General features: G+C 37.7%; 1 protein-coding gene across 2 annotated transcripts in view; it reads left to right on the top strand.

The window, feature by feature from the left end:
• CAMK2D (calcium/calmodulin dependent protein kinase II delta) overlaps window positions 1–21,966 on the top strand; it is a 139,365-nt gene that overhangs the window by 49,061 nt on the left and 68,338 nt on the right. For both annotated transcript variants that reach the window (XM_030450930.1, XM_030450929.1), the window contains exon 4: window positions 7,712–7,771. In XM_030450930.1, coding sequence (XP_030306790.1) covers window positions 7,712–7,771 — 60 coding nt within the window. The remainder of the gene's footprint in view (window positions 1–7,711; window positions 7,772–21,966) is intronic.

Raw genomic sequence — 21,966 nt, forward strand, 5'->3', positions numbered from 1 at the left:
ATGCTAAAATATTAACACAGAATGTGGGTGGGAAGTGGAAGAAAGCCCTACAGGAACATTAGCAAACAGACAGCTGCTATTGTTGGCAGCCTTCAAAGCTGAGCACAAATGTGCCTTTTGTTTTCTTACTGCCCTGTGGCAGAATTTGAAAATCAACAGGTGTGGGGCTTATTATTTTACAGTGTCTTGGGTTAATATATATTGCTTTTTCTTCATATTCAGAAGCTGTTACAAGTGTGTATACTAACATAGACACAGAAAGAAATAACTAGAGGCATACTCTGTGCCCTCATTTCTGCTCTGGTGATGCTTTTCACCAGTGGCCTCATAAAAGAATTGGCTCTGCTATTGTTGTTGCATACTCTTATCCATTACCCACCTGGGTATCCATGGAAAAGATGTCTTTATAACAATGAACACCTGGCACGTGCTTCTGTTCAGGAAACATTAGGAAGGGTGTGTCAGACAAGTATTATTCATGTCTTAATTGTTTATTATAAGCATGTCCCACTTTTTTAGCTGTAAATACTGGGGAGAGAGGAATAAGTAAGCAGTGTGTTTTCAAATGTTTCCCCAGGAGCAGGTAGTGAGTGGCTGGATTGTTTTGAAAAAAGTGCTTTTGGGAGTTGGGACCGTATCCCTTAGGATTTACTTTCTCTAAAAGTAGTGGAGGGAGTAAGTGAGGTTTACCTGTGAGCATTTTTGCAGCATGCACTCAGTACTGGAAAATTCAAAGGGTTACATGATGTACTGTTGTGTGAATAATTGTGGTTCTTGTTTTCTCTCTCAAAGGCTGAAAAGGATTAGGTTGCAAAGTGCTGAAGGTCTATTTTGTAAGAACCAGCTCAATCGGGCTTAGTAATATTGTTGGTTCCCACTAATGACTTCAACTTCCAGAAATGATCAGGTCTGAGAAATGAAACTCAACTGCTACCAGAGTCTTAATACTTCCTCAGAGAGAGATTTTAAAATGCATTTGATGCAGCTAGATTGTGTATAACTGCATTCCTAGACTTAAAGAAGGTCACTGTTGCAACACCATTCCTCTTACACAATATACCCTTAAACCACAAATATTTATATTCCATGATACCTAGAGTACTTCACTGTGCTTTATATAGTTGTCAGAGAGTTGAAAAAAACAGGGAGATAAAAAAAACAAGGGAAGAGGTTGTATTTCTCTGCTAACCTGCGTGTCTCTCCTGCTGAGTTTTAAAGAATTGCTGTCTATAATTGCGAGGGAAACACTTGAATAAAGTGGCATCACATTTGACGTTTTGGTAGTACTGAATAATATGTTTTCTTTGGCAATTTATTTTTTTCCCCACATAAATTTTTCAGCTCTGTGTGGTTTCTTTGGCCTAGAAGCTGCACGCATGGAAGGGTTTATCATGGTCTTAACATTTAAATTTTATGTATTTTTACTAGAGACAGCACATTTCTTTCTCTTGGGAGAGCTCAATTAACATCATCAGTGGCACTCTGTTCTAGTGATATCACCCATAAACTGGTTCCAGTAAGTCCTTTTTGTTCCTCAAAAGAGAGAGGGGAAAGTTGGTTTGGACAACCAGTGATTCTCTCAGGAAGTGTGGTCTGCCTGCTGTTCCCATGGGTTTTCCACTGCTGTGGGAAGAGGGCAATATTGCTGCCAGGCTGCCTTCTCCTGGAACCTAATGCTGTCAGTGCAGCCTATGAATGACCCCAGAACTTCTGCTTTGGGTAGATACATTCTTTTGAATAATTAATACAAAAATAAGAATACAGGGAAACTGTGCAAAGTAGAAGAGGTTCTGGTCTGGAAGTCTGTAGCAGCTCTAGAAAAGGGATAAAGATCAGGTATTGTTCCTCAGTGAGAGATTCAGAGATCCACTTAGCTGTTTTCAGTACTGAACCATTAATCTTATAAAAGTACTGATAGAAGAGCTTATTCTGGTGAGGTTTTAGGTGCCCAAAGGTTATGTTCAGTGCCAGTTAAAGTCTAAATTCTAACAGGGACCAAAAAAAAAAAAACATGAAGAAAAGAGGGAGATGTTAATTTAACTTTTAACAGAAGCTTTGTTTTCCTGTGAAGGGGACTGAGCTAAAGAAAATCTTTTTTTTAGTCAAAATAATACTAGAAAAATTACAGCTGTGTCCGAACACATCCTGTTGTCAGAATTTCTGCAGTTGTCTTCTGATTTCCATGAGAGAATGTAACAGGGCCAAGGTGGTTTGTGGTAGGCTTTAAGGTAAACTGTGGTGCAATCCTAAGAGCTTCTTGGGATGTATAGCTCCTTGTTTTCTCTTACTTCAGCTAAGAAAGATTTATGTGACACCATGTATCACCTAATTGGCATCAGTCAATATGCTGTTTAAGTTTGGGGTGAAAATCTGAGAATATTTTAATTCAGTCAATAATTATTATTATGATGATGGTGTTACTGTCACATATTGCAGCTGTTTAAAGAAAAATATGAAAAAACTGGAAGGTTTTAGACTGTACTGCACAGAGTAGGAAGCAGCTTTTAAAGACTGTGCTCTGAAAGAAGTACGTGTATGAGAAGACATACATCATCTCATGCTGGGTGAAAAAAGCAATGTACATATAATGCAAGGGACTAAAGATATAAAAGCACTGGGAGAGGCACTTACTTAGTTTGCTATGGGCTGCAAGCTCTAATGGTAAAAAACCAAAAGCTACAACAGATTATTGTTAAGGAAGAGGCTTTGTTTTAGAGAAGTTTGAATTTTGTTAATTGGTCATGGGCAGTAGACGTTTCTGCCATGGTGATAAACACAATTTGAGTGGTTGTGAAGGATCAACGCTTTGGATTAAGAATCATTATGCTGTAGTAGAAGAGATTTACACTGAAGTTATTAATTATACACCTCTTTAATTATAAAATGTATTATGACCTAATCCAAGAAATTGGTATAGTCTATGTATGTAAGTTTTTGTAAGAAAGTAAATTTTGAGGACACTTAAACAATTTGTTATTTTATTTGCCTACCTAATAAACTCTATACAGACAGTCTAGTTTTCTGATGCAGATGTTGTAAATTGTAATATGAGATTTTGATCTATCAGAATATTGAGTTACGGTTAATTCAAGACTTAACATTCATACTACCTGTCAGTACCCCAGATTTTACACATCCTGATTCCATTTGCTTCAAGTTTCACAGAATTTCATTGGAGCAGTAGAGGCTGAATTTTAATGGTTCAGTGTGTTTAGATTATTTTTTTTCTTTGCTACATGTCCCATTGAAGTTATTTGTAGTTGGCTGCAGAGGGTTTTTCTACTTAAAAATTGTATTATTCTCATGCCTACCTTTTGATTGTGATTGTACCAGTGTTTCACAGTATACTGTGAAACAATCCAATCCAATCTTGATAACAAGTCGTTGCTATGAAAGGTGTTATTGCTCACAATTAGAGACATGCTTTAATGAAATAATCTAAATGCATAGATCATTCCTTCCTCTGCATTCACTTGGTTGGTTGTTTGAGCATCTTGTGTGCATTTTTAATTTAATTTACTTAGTTTCTTTTCTCGATATTGTAGGAGACTTCTTGTAGTCAAGTATAGGTAATTACTGGAGAGCAAAGGAAGCAAGTATATATATGTCCTTGCCTGTTCCCTTTTCATGTTCAGCTTTGAAGCTTGGCTTCCTCTTCTGGAAAATTAATGGTGAACATTTTTTCCTTTTCATACTGGCAGGTGATCACAGTTACAGATGATGAATGATATATTGTCATAAGCGAGAGAAATTAACTTTTTTTTAATAAGTAGCCTACTGGTGAATTGAATTTTTCAAGAGCTTTTCCTTTAATGCTGTCGTAGCACAAATGTTTTATGCTAGAGACTTTCACAGACTTTCTCGGAGTCATGGGACTTTTCTGCCTGCTAAGTATTCCTCTGACTGTACTTGTTATGGCAGGACACTTCTTTCCTGACCAGCTCCTGGTGCAGAAACACACCTTCTTATGCTTCAGATGTTTGGGAGCTGAGTGCTCAAAGTATTTTGGTGTGACCTGCCCTTTGACATTCACCTTCAGCTCACCAGTAACTGAAACCTGGCTGAAAACAGCCTAACAGAAATAGATATTTACGTAAAGCATTTGCAGTTGGATGTACTTGTAAATAAGCTGAGTGGAGGAAGGAAGGAAAAGGTGAGGAAGACTTTAAAAATGGGTCATAATTCCACAAGATTAAATCCCTGTTAAGTTTCCCCCCACAAAAAATTAGATATTGCAGATTTACTCAGAAGGTTTCTGAATCTCCCCTAACACTAAGGATTACCTTATTTCTTTAGAAGTGTAGTTTTCTTCTTCCAGACCTTAACGTCCGCTAAAATCGCCGACTCGGGGAGTATTTAATGCTCTTTCTGCTGCCACATGACACAATGTGCATGGTGTGAGGTATCTCAGTCCACTTCACCTTTCCTTTTATAACAGATATAAGAACAGTCACTCTGACATAAGCAACTGAATGGGCTAAATGCAAAGAGCTCATTATTAAGATTTATGTGACACCATATATCACCTAATTGGCATCAGTCAATATGCTGTTTAAGTTTGGCGTGAAAATCTGGGAATATGTATAATCCAGTCAATAATAATAATTATTATGATGATGGTGTTACTGCACATACTGCAGTGCATTCAGCAGCGTATCTTTAGTAAGATGCTTTTATTGTGATTTACAAAGACATCAGATGTATTTTTTTAATCAATATAGTTATTCTTAAATTCTGCAATAACAATTTAGCCTTTCTTCATACCTGAGCATGTTCAGCTCTAGTAGTTGTTATGTAAGCACACTGTGGTGACTATAAATTAGACCTGAATATTAATGCCATCTCATTGTCCTGTGCTACTAATCCTTGACTAGATCAGGACCATTTCATGAATTATCCTGTTGTAGGTTTAGACTTTGTAAGTTGTTTTCAGCAAAGTGAAAGAGCTCCATCTGGTTTGTGCGCTATCATTTGAGAGTTTATCTCACCTAGTAAATTGTGAAGTCATGTTTAGTTGCGTTTTTTTAAAAATCTTATTTAAATTTGTTTCTGTCCACCAAAGAGGAAGAAACATTTATGTCATGGGTTACTACTCCAGATTGCCTTACCCAGATGGTGCCCACCAGCCGTGTGGATTCAGGGTGCCCTCTGGTGTAGCATGGTAACAGTTAAACAACCAGTGAAAATGTTTAGTGTATGTGAAAAATTAATTATATACAGTGTTGGTTCAGAAGCTGTGAAAATAGAAAAGATATTTCAAGTGCTTATACTTTAAATAAAGTCAGAGATGAAGGGGTCTGTTATATATGTGTTATTCCTGAAGAGTCAACATTGGATGTACTTAGCGCTTCATAGGAGACTCTCAAATACCTTCCAGGTTTCTAGCAATGGTGGCTAATCCTGTAAAGATAGATTGAGGCAGTACAGAATAGCCTTTTAAAGCAGTCCTGATAATGTGCCAGAGACAGACATCTTGTGCCAAATGACCAATAGTTCCTTAGTTTTTTGTTTGTTTTTGTTTTGTGTTTTTGGTTTTTTTTTTTTGCTTTACTTCCTGAGACACTGGTTGAATTTCCATCTTTCTTCTAAAACAAACTTAGTTTCATTTGTATTTCAGATCATCTCCCTGTGTGTGGTGTATAATATGGTGATTGGTTAGCCCCTGATTAAGTTACAGCCCAAGCTGATGGGCATTAAGGTGCTGTAATAGTATATGTCTGAGCTTTGGTTTTGAACTTGCTACAACTGCATTTAAAAATCCTAACATAAAACCTCAGCAGAAGGTCCTCATACTTTTTTTTTTTGGCGGCGTTATTATAGTATTTAAGTGTTACTGACAACTGTGTTCAGGACACTTTGATGCCACACCAAACACAGTTTCTGCTCTCTTTTTATTCTTGCAGTCAGTAGTTGTGATTTACATTCCCTCTTTATTATACAAACACTACTTTTATTTTCTGCAAAAAAATATGATTTGTCTGAGCAATCTGATGATGGTTACTGCTTGGGTTTGCCTTTTTTGTGTGTTTTTCTTTACACTTTGGGAGTGTGTTAATGAGTCGACAGCCAGTTGGTATGTGAACTGTGGTAGTGTGTTCCCTCTTAGAACAAAGCTTTGGCATCTCCCTCCCACTATCTCTTCTGCTGGAGGGGCACAGCAGTCCTTGTGTCACAAATACAGAGATTTGCTTGGTTTCAAATCATGAAATTCATCAGATAGTGACATTGTGTCCCTCCCTATTGTCTTGTAGATTGAACTTTTTATTTTCTCTAAATGCTGCTTATTCAACTCTAAATTTAATGTTCTTATGGAATGGGAGGACAGTTAAGAATTTCCCTTTTCATTTGTTAGGACTGTCCCCAAACAATGCAGATAAGTAGAACTGCAGCAATAGCACAACCCAGAAAACTTGTGTGAAGCTTGAAGTTTGAGTCCCTATCAAAGATTGGTTATGATCATATCCTTGGATGTCAAATAGAAGCTAGTTAATAGCAAACCAGCCTCATCTCCAAAAATATTTGACACTTTATTGCTCTCCTAAATTTTGAAAAAAATATTTTTAGCTAATATTATAAAATTGAATCTGTGCTGCTTTTCTGCCTCTTGATGAAAGTTTAATGTACTTAACAGCCATAGAAATTACGTGGTAGAAAGGTGAGGCTGAAGGCACTAGAAGTCTAGAATTACAGCATCACAGTGGGCAATAGTTGGCTATTTTTACAATTTCCAAATCATGTATTTTATTGGTTGAGTTACCCCTTTATGTTTTATTTTGCCTGACACAGACATTTTAACATACCTGTGGATATTCAGGTATTTCCAGCATAAATAATTTGCACCCTTCCAATACTCTCATATATTTTATTTTAAAAGTACTGAATTACTTCATGTTAACCAAAATACAGAAGTACCATTAACAGTGGTGTTTAGCACAAATAGTATAAAAGTGTAAGGAAAGCGGCTTAAGCAAAATAGAGCTTGACGCAAGTGGCACTGTTTGATCTCCAGAAGTGTCCTTGGGGCTCAGTGATGCCCAAGTTCAGATCTCAGTCTTCTGCTCTCACTGAAGGTTAAAGAGAATCAAATGGCTGGCCAAGGGTGAGCTGACAGATGGTCTGCCTGGGCCTGCGTGTGCAGAGTATCGTCAGGTTAATGAATAATCAGCCTGAAAGAGAGATTAGCCCTGCTGGGAAACTGATGACTGCTGGCCATCGGTGATGTGAGGTTTCTGTGGAAACTATTGCAGTGGGGTTGGGTGTTGGTAGGAATGCTGACATTGTCAGGAGTGCTGCCACATATTCATCTGTGTACCTGGTGCCCTAGGTAGCATTAAAGCAGTTGACAGTTAGAACTTAAGGCAAACCTAGAGGTTCATGTTGTTATTATTTATGATTAAAGTTGTAATATGATTTATCACTTGATAATTATAGGCCATGGAGTGAATATTTCCTATTCTCCCCAGTAACTGGGCAACTTGATTTTTTGCAATGGGACAGTGCATGTGGTAGACCATCAAAAAAGTGGTTAGATGAGATAACCCAATTCAATGCTGCAAACAATGTGAATGTAAAATCTTAATGGGTGTAAATAAAGGAGTATTTTTTAAAGATCAAATCAAATTATGTATTTTTTTACTTCTGTAAAGCAAATACACTGAACTATGTTAACTTTCGTACTAAAAGCAACGGTTTTGTTTTCTTTTTGTTGCAGACCACCAGAAACTGGAAAGAGAAGCTAGAATCTGTCGCCTCTTGAAGCATCCCAATATTGGTAGGAACACTCAATTGCTTTATAGGGTAGATACTGTTTTGGAAAATTGAGGAAAATACAAAATAAAAACTACAAATAGCAGCTCAGAGAAGTCAGCTGTAAATATCTCCAGGCAAGACTGTTTCTTTATAGTATGGTGCTCCTTTCTAATTCTACTGTGGGTGTAATATCCCAATAGATAACCTAAAACAACACATACTGTTCTTCTCTGAGCTGTGGCTCTGCCATCAATGAGCTGTCTGTGCCAGGTGTTTGGGGGTTTTTTGAGCATTGTGTAGGAGTTATTTCCAGTACTGCTCATGGCTTTTTGAGACCTGCAGAAGAATTTCCTCTTAACAGCGTATGTTGCCAAGTGAGACAGACCCATGTTGATCATTGGTGTTATTTTTACTGAGCTGCTGTTTCATCCTGTTTTATTTTGTGTTTGAGGTTCTGTTCTGTAGAAAAGATGGGTAGATGCAGAAAGCTCTGCTCCTTTTATTTCCAGAACTGTATGGTTTTCACTCAAGCTTCCCAGAAAACAAAAGAAAAGTACTTTTGGGGGTGTGGTATTATCTGTTTCCTTGCTTTAGAAACAGCAGAAACAGAGAAGTATCTTGTTCTTTAAGGAATGGTGTCTGTGTTTTTCAGGCACTGAATCATATGCCCAGGGCATCTCTCACAGGAATATTTGCTGTACCTAAGACTTCTGCAGGAGGGTGGGATTTTCCTGTCCATCTTGTTCCTTTTTCCCCATGCATGTTCTTAAAAGTTGTCATTATAAAAGCTAATAATCTCACTGAATGTTTCAAATAGACACCCATGCTTGATACTCCAAAAGCAGCTGGCAGTCTGCTTGCTCTTCCTTCTACTTAGTTTTTCTCCTTTTAATTTTAACTAACAGATGTTGAGATGTTGGTTTTCATGTTTTTAGACCGATAGAATTGTTTCATCCCTGGAAAGAATCAGCTCATTTTAATAATAAGCAGTAATTGAAAACAAGCATGCAACAGTTATCATAGAATCTCTGAAGAGCTGTCTTTGGAGTGTCAAATATTAGGGTTTTACCATGCAAATTTGGTTAGAGAGGAGGTATAGTGTTATCTGTGTTATTTTATCCCAGCCAAAGTTTTTGAATTGTAAAGTGATGCAAGACAAAGGAATATACTTGTTGTGGGGTCTGCAGTCATGGAAAACAGTAGTTAGACCTGTGGTGCTAGTCTGACTCCAGAGTAATTTCTCTGTGCCCTGCTGTACATTTTTGAGCTTCAACAAGCCAACAGAAATTAATAAAAAGCAATAATAATATGATGAAGTGGAAGAGCTGAAGTACACAGAACTGATCTGGAATCAAGTGTCTAAATTGATTTCTTGTGATCCTGTGTCTTCAGTTTGTTTAGCAGCTTGGATCAACACTAGAATGTAGTCTAGACCCTCTGTGGCAGGCCAGCTGTTCCACATACAAAGTTTATATTTGCAAAAATATGACTTGAAATGCAGATAGGCAGTGACAGCTTTGGTGACAGGCAAGTAGAGCTCTATAAGTCAGCACAAATTCCACGCACGCCTACCTGTACCAAGGTGCATGGTGCAGTCAAAGGATTATAGACCAATTCTTCTACTCCTGTTTCAGAGATGCCATGTTCTACATCTGTCAGAGGGTTTTCATGACTCAGAATTAACAGCAGGAGACTGCTGGGATGCAAACCCCTGGCAGGGGTTTTACTTCACCCCTTTTCCTGCAGTCATGTCCTCAGCCAGCTAAATGTTAGCCCTAAAATCATTCTAGGTGTATGCTACCTGTACCTGACAAAATGTCTTATTCTGTGAGTCACTGTCACATCATTTATTTAAAAAGTCATCTCTAGTGGGTAATAATACTATACATCACACTAGAAAACACAAATAGTGAAAATGGAAGTATACCAGAGCAAGGTAACTCAGCTGAAACAATGGAGAATATTGGGTGTTTTATATATCAAAATGTTAAGATTATCCCCTGCAAAGAAGTTTTACTACATGCATGATAAAGAGTGTGTTTAAAAATATTAGCAAGTCCATCAATGTGCAATTCCTGCTTTTCTCCTTATCTATATTTTCTCCTGAATTTACTGCTATTGATTGATTTCTAATAGCCAAAAAATAAAAATAAAAAATTAAAAAGGAATTTGTCATGTTAACAACAAGTATGTATAAGTTTAAGAAAACTGAGGAAAAAAACATAACAAATATTTTTTTCAAATGTACTCTCTCCAGGAAAGCAGAGATTTAATTTAATTGATAGAGTATTTTCTTAAAGATGATCTGAGATATTTTCTTTATATTCCTCCAATGTAGTTTTTTTAGTTACTTTTCTTTTTGAATTACACATTCATTGCAGGGCAGCAGATTTCTAAAATTCAGATCTGTCAGTCTTATTCTGTATTCTTTCTAGTTAGCTTCATTAAATCCCCCTTCTAAAAGTGACTTGCTGTAAAGGCATCATTTAGAGGTTAACTTAATACATTTATAATAGTACTCCTCTTCAGAGTGTTGTATGGTCTCTTAAGTTAATTCTCTTTCAAGTCTTAAGACTGTCATCAGGTACTTTAGAGTGAATAAAACCTTTAAAATTACTTTTTACATACTTTCCCTTCAGTCAGAGTAAAGCAGTACAGCTATGGTGAATCACATTTTTAGATTTCAGCCTGTGAGTTAACACAATGTAGTTTTCATATGAGCAAGGGTTTTTTTTGTTCTTTAGAGAACAATGAGTACTGTTATGCAGTTAGGAAATGTTAAGATGACATAAAAAAAGGCTTTTGGTTTAAGTCTGTTTTCATATGCAACAAACTAGAGAAGCTACTCTGCTATTGGCAGAACAGTCTTAAAATCAGACTCGAATGTTTTAGGTTTTTTTTTAATGTAGAATTTTAACAAAAAGATTTGGCAAAGGCCAAATATGGGAAAAATAGGAGAAAGATAAATCAGAATACTTTCTTTCAAAATTACCAAACTCTGAAATCTAGACATTAAAGAGATACATCAGAAAATATTTTCATTTCAGTTCTTGATTTGAACCTCTTCAAGTAGTCATTTCTAAAATGCTAAACACAAAAAACTGAGAGGAAACAGCTATATTTCCTGATGCCTTTTTGGAAGCATTTACACCATCAGATGACTGTTTCAGGAGGAAACAGCTATATTTCCTGATGCCTTTTTGGAAGCATTTACACCATCAGATGACTGTTTCAGGAATCAACCAAATCTACACAAACGAAACATTTAAGTATGTCTTTAGGGAGCTTAATTCTTCATTCAGATTGTCTACTAGACATTTCTACTCAAAGAATTATTTAGAGTAAATAGAGTAGGATAGCACATTCTGACTTCATATATGAAAATTTAGGTTGCTAATGAATTATTACTCTCCCTAGATAAGTTTCAGGAGCAGAAGGCAACTAAATCAAAATCCAGATATTTGGCACTTCCAAATCCTTACAAGTTGCAGAATTCCATGATTATTCACTTTCATACACAGATGTTGTGTTGGTTGGTATGGATACAAATATTTATGCATAGCTAAGCCTATAGAAACAGTCATTTGAAAAATTCTTTTTAAATGCAGGAATTTTTTTTTTTTAGATATAGGTCTTGCCAAGTGTACTTGATATCCTTTGAATGAAGACATATTGTAACTACTAATGTCAATGCCTTCTGGAAGGCTTTTGTGGTACTGCTGCATTATGTGAGAATTTTTTTATTACAGAAAATCATCATATTCTTTATTTAGGAATTATAGGAAAGCAGATAACTGCAATAAAAGTCTAAGGCAGTAATTCTCGTGATGGGATTATCCATGTCAGAGTTCTGAAGAAGTCTAATTTCAATATTTTTATTAACAGATTTACAGAAAAAGTATGGACATGGTATCCTTTTGATACGGGTGGGACTAAGGAGCCTCAGAGCCAGCAGATATGAACTCACATATGTAAGAACAGTATGTCAGCCTTCAAAGTGGAGGCATCTGTATCTTGGAAAAGGTTGACTTGTCAAAGCCTGTGATGACAGGAAATAATTTCTTGGACACAAATCCCATTGGGATGCTGTAACACTCAGACAAGATACCATTCTCAGAGGGAGGGATCATTCAGAAAGAGGAAAATAGTATTTATTTGTATCTGCCAACAGAAGTCACTTATAGAGTACTGTGCTTAATCTTTTGTCATCCTGAGTTCAGTTAAGTATGAATGATAGGGAAAGGCGGTTGATCTGGGAGTCTCTCAGGATGGTCTCTTCAAAAAAATGTTGATTATCAAGGAAAAAGGTCAGAAGTTGATCACTGTTAGTGATGAGGGTAAACATAGGTGTTCATTCTTTGAGACATTGAAAGATGAGGAATTGCTTGGGGGTTGGATGCTGAGTGGTATTGGTAAGGAAAACAATTAATCTCTTCACGAAGAAATGCACTCTCGTTGTTCCTGTTTGTTCTGGACATTCAGTGGAAGTGTTCTTCTGGCCTGTCAGGAGAGAGGTTGGAAGCAGGTGATCTTTAAGGTCCCTTCCAACTCAAACCATTCTGTTGATTCTTTTTGGTAGAACTTGGTCTTCTTTTTAATATTTAAATAAAGTTGTATTTTAGCACTCTGACACTAGCAGTCCATGTATTTTTGATGGTGTAACATTGTTGTACCCAATCTTCTTACTGCTTTTGGTATTGATTTTAGAGCCTGCTTTGCTAAATTTGGTTTATGAGCTCCCAAAAGATGACAAAAACGGCATTAGGCTTGATGATGAAAGTCCTGACCAGTCTAGAAAACTGCTTGATTCAAACCTGGTAAAAATGTGGGTCTTTTTCCCAGCCTGAGTTTGCTCTTGCAGTGTTTGTGCTGGGTTTAGTTATTATTTCTCTAAAATCAGAGTTAGTGTCTACAGCTAGTGGAGGAGTTTGATGTATTAACATTCCCAGTGTTAAAGCTGAATACAGCAAAATGGTAATGTGTAGTAGGGTCAGGTAAAATAACCAGAAACTCCCAGTCTCCCCGTGCTGCCTACTTCTTTTTCTTTAGAGCTGGTGTATAAGAGTGGCAAGCAGACAGGTTCCATTAGCCAACTACATCAGGCTCAAGTCAGACTCCAATGAATCTTCACCCCTTCTTGAAAGGCCACAGAAGATTTTACTGACATGTGGCAGCCCTTCAGGTGATGAATGAAGTCCTTTTGGCAACAGGACAGGTTGTCCCTGCGTGGCTTTGTAAGTCAGGATATTTAGAGGTAGTAGGACTGCCAAGCAGGAGTCAGCATACAGGAAATATGGGCAGCATCTTTCTAAGAAAAGGGGGTAACTTTCGCAGCAGGTCAAGAGTCAAGCTAGTATTAGTTAAGTTACTCAATAAACCTACTATAGAATAAAGGGAGGCCTATTCAGGTTTGGTGGATGTAGGTTTTTTTTAGCACAAGATTTTGAGCTGGTTTTCACATTTTATTTCAAGACTATATTAATGCATTTCTTTCCTATGCAGTGAAAATCAAATCCCCAAGCATTATTAAATTTTGAGTGTCAATAAGCATGGTCCTTATGACTTATATTAACTATGATTTTTATATATATACATGGTGTGTGTGGGTGGGTGTGTGTGTGTATATATATATTTATATATATGCTTCTGCTTACCTCGAGGAGAACTAGAAGTCTGTGGGACTGATGCATGAAGAAAATCTTGCTTCCTTTATTTATTTTTTATTGCTTAGATTAGTTGATAATTTCAAACAAATTTAAATTCTCATCCATTCTATCTTAAATTTATAATTTTCCTGATGAATAAGGTGAACCATAGCTCTTCAGAGGGATTAAATAGAACATCAAGAAACCAAATAACCAGTGATATAACATGATTTCATACTAAATGTAAAGCCAATTCAGTGAATACTGTAAAATAAGAGAATCAGTGCTTAAACTCAGCTGTGGCTTCAGTGTATATCTGTGTGTTGAAGTGCAACAATAGAATACAGAAGCTGACTTTGAAGTAGCTGTTTGTTAAATGTACTGTAACTGAACCAGGCAAGAACACATGAAGAGAGCATCATGGGGTTTGCTGCAACTGGCTTTTCCGCAGTCTTTCTCATGATCAGCAGATTTTGTTATTACAATCGATTAATTTCTGTAATCACTGCAGTTGTAAATGCATGGTAGATATTTAAGATGGAAAACAAAAAGTTTTTACTTACAATGTTGTAAGAATTTTGGTGGGTAAATAGCTTTCTGTAGAGCTATTGAAAGCCTTAACAGTGAGTGAAATTTAAAAAAATAATAGTATAGGTAAAATACTCTAAGTTGTTTAGTGCTATTCAAAGTGTCAGTAATTTTCAAAATGTAAGATGTTGTCGGATTATGTGGTCTGCTTTGAATGCTAAAGCAAAGAGCCTGAAGACAGTTTTTATTATGTGTTAAAGCTTTTGTCACTCTTTTGGTTGCAGAATAATCCTTTTATTCTGGTAAGAGTGGCATTGAATCATTTGGTCTTTCTCTTCTGAGTTACTGTGGAGTACAGAAATCTCTTTTAGTAGAGACAGTGACATTACTGTTTGCCACCACTAGTTTAATTCTTTTTCCTCTTACTGCAGGACAAAATTATTCTAGCTCAAGTGAAGCATTGCTGGCTGTAATAGCCCCAATAACTGTAGCTACATCCGTAATATACTGAGGAGTTGAGGTTTCACTAAGATCTGCTACAAATTTTATCATTTTTTCCTCAGAAAGTTTATGCGTAATTTGCACCAGAATAGGTAATAATAAAGTATAAATCAAACGTGAACCAGACCTTGAAGGATTTTCCTTGCCTGCTTATAGCTGGTTTTGTAGTTAGGTGCATGAAAACTCTTCTATAGTGTGTTCAGAGTCTTCTAAACATTTTTTTCTTTCAATGAAGTCAGTTACATTTGTGTGGCCAGTCACTGTAAGCGTAAATAGAGTAATCCACAGAAAAAGGAAGTGGGAATTTAACATCTCTTGAGGAACTTGCTGCAGGGGTGAGTCGTAGATGGCTGCCATGTTTCCCATTTGTATTTTGATTCTTGTTCTGTTTTGCTTTCTCATATATATTTCTGGAAGAGAATTCATAATTGCATTGCTGACTTCAAGAACCATATAAATAAGCTAGATTAAATGAATTGCTCTCTTTTTTATACATGGATGATCTTTGGAACTTGCTTTTTTTTTGTTTGTTTGAAAGCTTTGTTTATTATGAATCTGCAACCACGTGTTATGCATACGGATAGACATCTGACTCCCAGCTAAACCACAAATATGTAATTTTCCTCTGGACCCTTTCCTCCAAAAACATAGATCTCAACTACTTAAGCTAAAGTAAGCTTTTTCTTTCAGTAAAGCTAGCAGACATTTTTAGAGCATTTTTAGGGGATATTGTAAGTTTTGTTGCCCATTGTTTTGTACAGACAAGCATTGTTGGCATGCAGAAAGGGGTAAATTCAGGATGGAAACAGGGAGGGAAAAGAGGAAAGGTGACAGAACTGGTGGGGAGCATTAAGTACTAGAGTGAGAGAATTAGGGAAAGCTGGGGATCTGAGCTGGGAGCAGTCAGAGGCAAAAGGAAGTCTCCTGACTTTGGACCATGGATCATGTGTTGACTTAGCCATCATTAAATCAGGGAGTGGTGCTTTGGGAGCTCTCTGTAGAAGCTTAAAAATGTCTTTGCTGCCTTTTCAAAGATGGCACAAACCCAGGACCTCATGAGGAGAGGCAGTTCTCAGGGCTTACTCCTATCTGCCCAGACATTTCGCTTTACTTACATTACCCTTCCCCCTGAAAAAACAGCATCCATTAATCATTGGAGAACTGTGCAGGTTGGAAGTGATCTCTGGAGGTTTTCCAGTCCCAACTCCTGTTCAAGCCATATCCGCAAAATGAGGTTTCCAAGCCTGTCTTGCTGAACTTCCCAGGAAGGAGGTTGCACAGCCTCTCTGGGCCCTGCTCCAGTGTTTGACCACCTTCCTGTCAACATCAATAATTAATTGAGAGTGTCTTGGTGCCTAGCTGGGATTTTTCCACACTCCAGAATGTGTGTGTTGCCTTTTGGCTTGCCATTTGCACCCTTAGAGAAGACTGTCTCTGCCATCTTGACAGCCTCCTCAGTGTGGAATGGACAGCTACATGGCCCCCTAAACATTGTGGATGGCTGTGTCTTGGAGAGCACCTGAGAGAGATAGCAACAAGTTAAGCTGTCTTAATAAGTACTTAAACTAGGCTGAAATAAAAAGTTCATATCACAGAGTACTTCAGAGGCACAAGATATGATGTATATTCAATGTATGGTCTTTTTTTTGTGCTCATAATTTTAGGTCTGAACATTGGAATTGTCTGTTCTGAGGATGCTTCCTGCACGATCATAGAATTTTCAGGGTTGGAAAGGACCTTTAAGATATCTACGTTCCAATCCCTCCGCATGAGCAGGGACACCTCCCACTAGATCAGTTGCTTAGAGACCTGTCCAGCTGGACCTTAAAAACTTCCAGGGATGGGCTTCACCATCTCTCTGGGCACCTATTCCAGTGTCTCACCACCTAATGATGAAGAACTTCTTCCTAACTTCATCTGAATCTCCCCTCCTCTAGTTTGAATCCATCCCCCCATGTCTTATCACTACCTGACATCCTAAAAGTCCTCCCAGCTTTCTTGAAGCCCCATCAGATACTAAAGGCTACGATAAGATCTTGGAGCCTTCCTCCTCTCAGACTGAACAATTCCAACTCTCTTGGTCCTGCCTTGATAGGAGTGGTACTCCAGCCTCTGAGCATCCTGGGGCCCTTCTCTGGACACTCTACAGCATGTCCATGCCTGTCTTGTAACAGGGGCTTCTAGAACTGGATGCAGGACTCCAGGTGGGATCTCACAAGAGCAGAGTAGAGGGGGAGAATCACTTCCTTGACCTGCTGGCCACACTTCTCTTGGTGCAGCCAAGGATCTGGTTGGCTTACAGGGCTGCAGGTGAACACTGATGGCTTCATGTTGAACTTCTTATCAATGAGCACCCCAAGTCCTTTTCCTCAGGGCTTGCTCTCAAAGCCAATCACCTGCCCAGCCTTTATCAGTGTTTGGGATTAGTTAAGGGCAAGGAAGCAGCTATTTACAATATTTGTTCTTTGAAAATCTTTCCTGCTGAGCAGCAGAACAGGTAAACTGGAAGGAAAAAGCAGGATCTTCATGAATAGAATTGCATCCCTATGTGGATGGTTTCGTTCTTTTCTTAAAAACACCTCCTGTTTCATGTTTCAGTATTGTGATATAAATCATAATGAATGTGTAATTTGACTGTAAACAATGTCTGGTTTTTAGAAGTTTTTAATTTAGTTGCAAGGTGTGCATTTGGAAGTAGATTTTATAGGCTCAATTTGTCTGTATCATGTCACATGCACAAATCCCTTTTCCTCTTGCCTTTTTATGTACATATTCTGCATATCAGTCAACGGAATGCCCATTCAGTAAGAGACTTTATAATATCTTGAGAAGAGCATGTGGAAATTTGTTACTTATTGAAAATGTAAAAATTTACATAGAAGATAATTTACAAAAGCACTAGCTGTATACTGCTGTGGCACCAGGAGGCTAAACTCAGTCCATGTCTCAGCTCCAGGTTGGTAGCTGTCCTGCTAAGCATGCAAATGTTCAAGGGTCCTTAGGATTATCCTCGTTCCTTCAAGCATTTGCCTTAAAAAAGTCGACAACTCAACTTTTTGTCATGAAGGGAGACTGTTATGTTCCTTATTGAAGGATCTGTCATAAAGCCACTTAAAGGGCCCCCGGAGTGGCTGGAATGGAGTAGGTCTCCTAATTGGCCTCAGTTCAGTGATGGTTTTTGCAGATTTCCAGCTCTGAAGACGTTTCTTTTTACAAAACCTGCTGATACAGGATTTTTTGCCATTGTAGAGGCCTCACACTTCCCTAATCCAATTTGGGAAGTTGTTTTATGGTGGCTTTGCCAGCGCACATGTACTGTCTATGGGAATGTGCTGCTAATTTTCAGTTTGTCCTCTAGAATGCCTAGTCCTCCTTTAAATACATCCAGCTTCTCGTTACAGCTGCCACTGGGCCAAGCATGTTACCCTGCTTCCTGAGACTTGTGTTTGAAGATGTGATGTTTATTGTATTTTAATCAAATCCACAGCTATGCTTCCTATGCTGCTCAGCAATGAATAGCGCTTGTGTGCATCCAGCAATTCTATCATCCAAGAATGATGTTTCACTTTTGTTTCACATTTATTTATGAGGTGACCTTAAGTGTTACTTAATTGTATTCCATTGATTTATACTTGCCTGTAATATTAATGGGATTGGTGTTGAATTTGGCCATGCAGTCTTGCTGGGGGAAAGATTTGTTGATGTTCTAAAGTTGTAATTGCAGCTGAATGGCTTTGCATCTACCTTCTGTAGGATATATATTTGGGGAGTTACTGGATATGCTAAAAAAAAATAAAATATTTAGACAGATGCTTCAACTGCAATTAGTAGCCTGGTTTTGTAATACAGACAGGCTTCCAGATCTGTTGCAGCTTTTCTTCCATCCAAGTTTGTGTGGGGTTTTCACTGAGCTAATTACAATCATACAAGTGGTCCCGTGGGGCAGGACAAACACTCTGATTTTCCATTTACTGTGAGCCTGTTGATTAAAAGACAATGGCAGCTTTCCAGTTTGTCATCTATTAAGTTAATATGCATTGCCTGCTTTTCTGTAAAACAAACCCTTTCAATCATTTAGAATCATCATTCTCTTGTAAACTTGAACATTAGGCAAATGATAGTAATTTATAGTTGTCTTCAGTTCTGGTAGCAGGACTTACTGTGATAGATAATTGTAGAGGGGGAAGCCACATTCACTCAGAAATAATACAGATGGTTTTAAGGCCAGCCCCAAATCACCATTAGAGATGGAGTGGGATTATTATGGAAACACTCTGTCTTGGTATAGTATTTGGAATCTCTCAGTCTTACACTCTTACAGAAAGCTTCTACTGCTTATGTGTTGTCTTGGTTGATTGTAGCAGGAGGTGCAAATTTCTGCAAATTTTTGTTCACTGTGGTTGATACTGCATGGATGTCAGCAGCATCACACCATTAGCTAAGATTATGAAACCTTACTTTTTTCCTTGAGACACTTCAGGCAGTCTGCTTTTGCACTTTTGTGGTGAGTATAAGAAACAAACTTCTTTGCATGTTCACTGTAACCTCCAGCATAGTGTAAAGATAGATAGGCTTGTTTTTTTGATTTTGCTGTTCTCAAAAGGTTAAATGAGTTATGATGATACAATTAAACTAAGAGAGGTGCACACACCAGCTTGTTAAAAGTCATTTTGGACATCTCTACACCATATTCCTATTTGTAGTAAAGACATGCCCTAGGAAAGATGCTGTAGCTGTAACAATTACACATAAAAGTATTTATCTGCAGTTTTGTGTGCTAAACCATGCCTGGCTAAAAGAGGGGGAAATAGCAGTGGAAATCCTGTGAAGTCAATAATCTTTTGGAAACATTTTTGAACCAGTCAGTGTTAGCTAGAAGCCTTCCATTCTGGAGCTGCCTCTTTCTGCTGCTTTCTGTCTGGGAAGCTCTAGTCTGGCTGCTTGTTTGGGGAAGGAAATCTCTGCCACTTCTAAGGAGTGGATAATCCCAAGTCTGAAGGACATGTGAGTTATATGGTTTGCAGTGGTGTGCATGTAGCTGGTCTCTGGGTGATCATGGTGTGCACATTCATGGTATTTAGGACTGATGCTGGTGAAAGAGGACACCAGGGATAGAGGTGTGGTAATGTTTTAGGTCTGTTGCATCCATTTTAGGTCTTTTTGTCAAAGCTGGTAATGAAAAATTTGAGGGCTGGATCCTATGAAATTTGCTTTAGAATTTTCAGCACAGATGTAACAAAAACCTTTCAGATGAAAACACAGATAAACTAATTTACAGAGCTGCTGTGTAACATAAAAAGTGAGAGGTTTATTCTGTAAAATATGGAATGTGAAACAATAATAGGCATAGAAGATGCTTCCTGTTGTCTTTATTGGCTTGGAAGATTCACATTTTGTGAAGGAAATCTTATGGACATGTTTCATCATCTGTTTAGAAAAAGTATTGCCATATGTAAATACGTGATTAAGCAGTCCAAAGAATAGAAAGATTTGGCCAAGTAGGTGTGAACAATTGCACAATGTGAGAAGATGGGAATGTTCTGTTTGCATTTGGTCCTTTGCCCACGTGAGATGTGTAAGAACATCTGCATTGGGTTGGACCAAAGCTGGTCTGAGTGGTGCCTCAGTTGTGGAGGCCTGGAAAGGCTGTGGAGGTGCATGTAGTAGTATTTGCCTGGAATACTTCCCTGGTCTCCAATAATGGCAGGTCAGGAACTTCCTAAGGAAATAAAATCTTGTATGTGTTTTGGTAGCAGTATGGGTCCACGTTTTATTGTTGTAGAACCAGGTTTTTGGCTGGAGCAGATCCTAGGCCTGCAGCCAGCATTTCAGAATACAGCATTTTCTGATCTCCGAGGAATACTGAACATAAAATTCCAGATGCCCTTAAAAAGTGATACTTTACATTCATTGTAACATTTCAGGCACTACTGTGCTATATGTACTAATGTTAAATTTAACGTCAAATTTAGTTCACAGGGGGTAGAATTTCAGGTCTGTGCATATAAAAGTAACCCCAACTTAAGCAAAAACTGATATATTTTTATACCAATGTAGCTGTTTTTTTGTGGCCTTCTACTGTTTATAAACTGGGAAATTTAATTGCTTTAATTTAAATTAGCTGATATGTTGTTTTAGATGAATTAAAAGAATATATACTTACCTTTTAGGCTAAATGAATAATATAAATTGCAGCATTTGTCTTTTGTAGACAAAGGTCTTAAGTAATATTTGTAATACATGCTATACAGCCTCTAGTAAGACATAAGGGGAAATAAAGATTCTTTGTATATTCTACTGTAATCTTCCCACAGAGAGGGATGGCAAATATTCCCCAAGTCAACTTGATTTGAGAATAAGTTAAATCTTTAAAGGCAAAAGAGAAATTCAGCAACGCATTAAATCCTTTTTTTCCTTTCCCCCCCCCCTTTCCCCCCCCTTTCCCCCCCCCTTCCCCCCCCCTTTCCCCCCCCCTTTCCCCCCCCTTTCCCCCCCCTTTCCCCCCCCCTTTCCCCCCCCCTTTCCCCCCCCCTTTTCCCCCCCCTTTCTCCCCCATGAGAGGGTCTGGAAGAGCAGTGGAATTTCTGTGGCATTCTTGAGTTACGCCACAGGATTACAGTTTTCTGCTCTCCTTTTTGTTTAAAATATTTAAAGTAGAGTGAGTTTGTTTTTATAAGCTGATCCCTTGAGATACCTTGCGGCTTCCTTCTTATGAAGGGGGAGCATTTAAAAATAAACATACTTCTCTGAGTGCTCAATATATAAATTGTTTATGGTTTTGTGTTGAAAGTGTTTGAAGAGAGGGAAGTTGAAGTATGCCTTTTTCTGAACCTAATAATTTTAATAATGTAACATCTCTGTGTTACAGATGTGTCCTCTTAATAGTTAACACTCCATTAAATTATCTGCAGATTGTCATTCTTCTTCTTACATGTTCTGATAAATGCTAAAATGGTTAAAAAATATAAGCGCTTAATGCATCAACACTGGCAGCTGAGACATCAGTTTGCTCTTCGCAAAAAATTGTGTCGGATTTTCTTTTAATCCATGCAGCTATACTCATAAAGCTTAATCTGATTATATTTATAAGGCTTTTTTGTTGTGTTGTAAAAAATCTCATTAAACTTACAAAATCAGGGCTTTAACTGTGAAGAAGAATTAGTCTAAATCACAGGATTTTCAGTATATCACTTATATATTACATAAAGATGTAAAGATACAGGTGTACATTTTCATACTGTGTTCTTTCTTTAAACAACTACATGCAATGTTACTATTTTCATATATGAATAAATGAAAGTGTGTAACTCCAGCTGCTCTTTTTGCCTTCGAGAATACCACATGATTCCGCAGTATTCTTCTGTGCTTGTGCACACACATAAATGCACACTCACCTGAGTTAGGTAAGCATGCATTAGACCTGAGTAGTTTTAATGAAAGCAGTGGATGTAAATATTCCTGGCATTTAATTGGAACACAATTTCCAATGTGAGGGCCTTGATGGGACAGTGTAATGGTCACAAATGAGTATTTTTAGAATCCT

This window comes from Calypte anna, chromosome 4B, assembly GCF_003957555.1.
Source record: "Calypte anna isolate BGI_N300 chromosome 4B, bCalAnn1_v1.p, whole genome shotgun sequence".
NCBI lineage: Eukaryota > Metazoa > Chordata > Aves > Apodiformes > Trochilidae > Calypte > Calypte anna.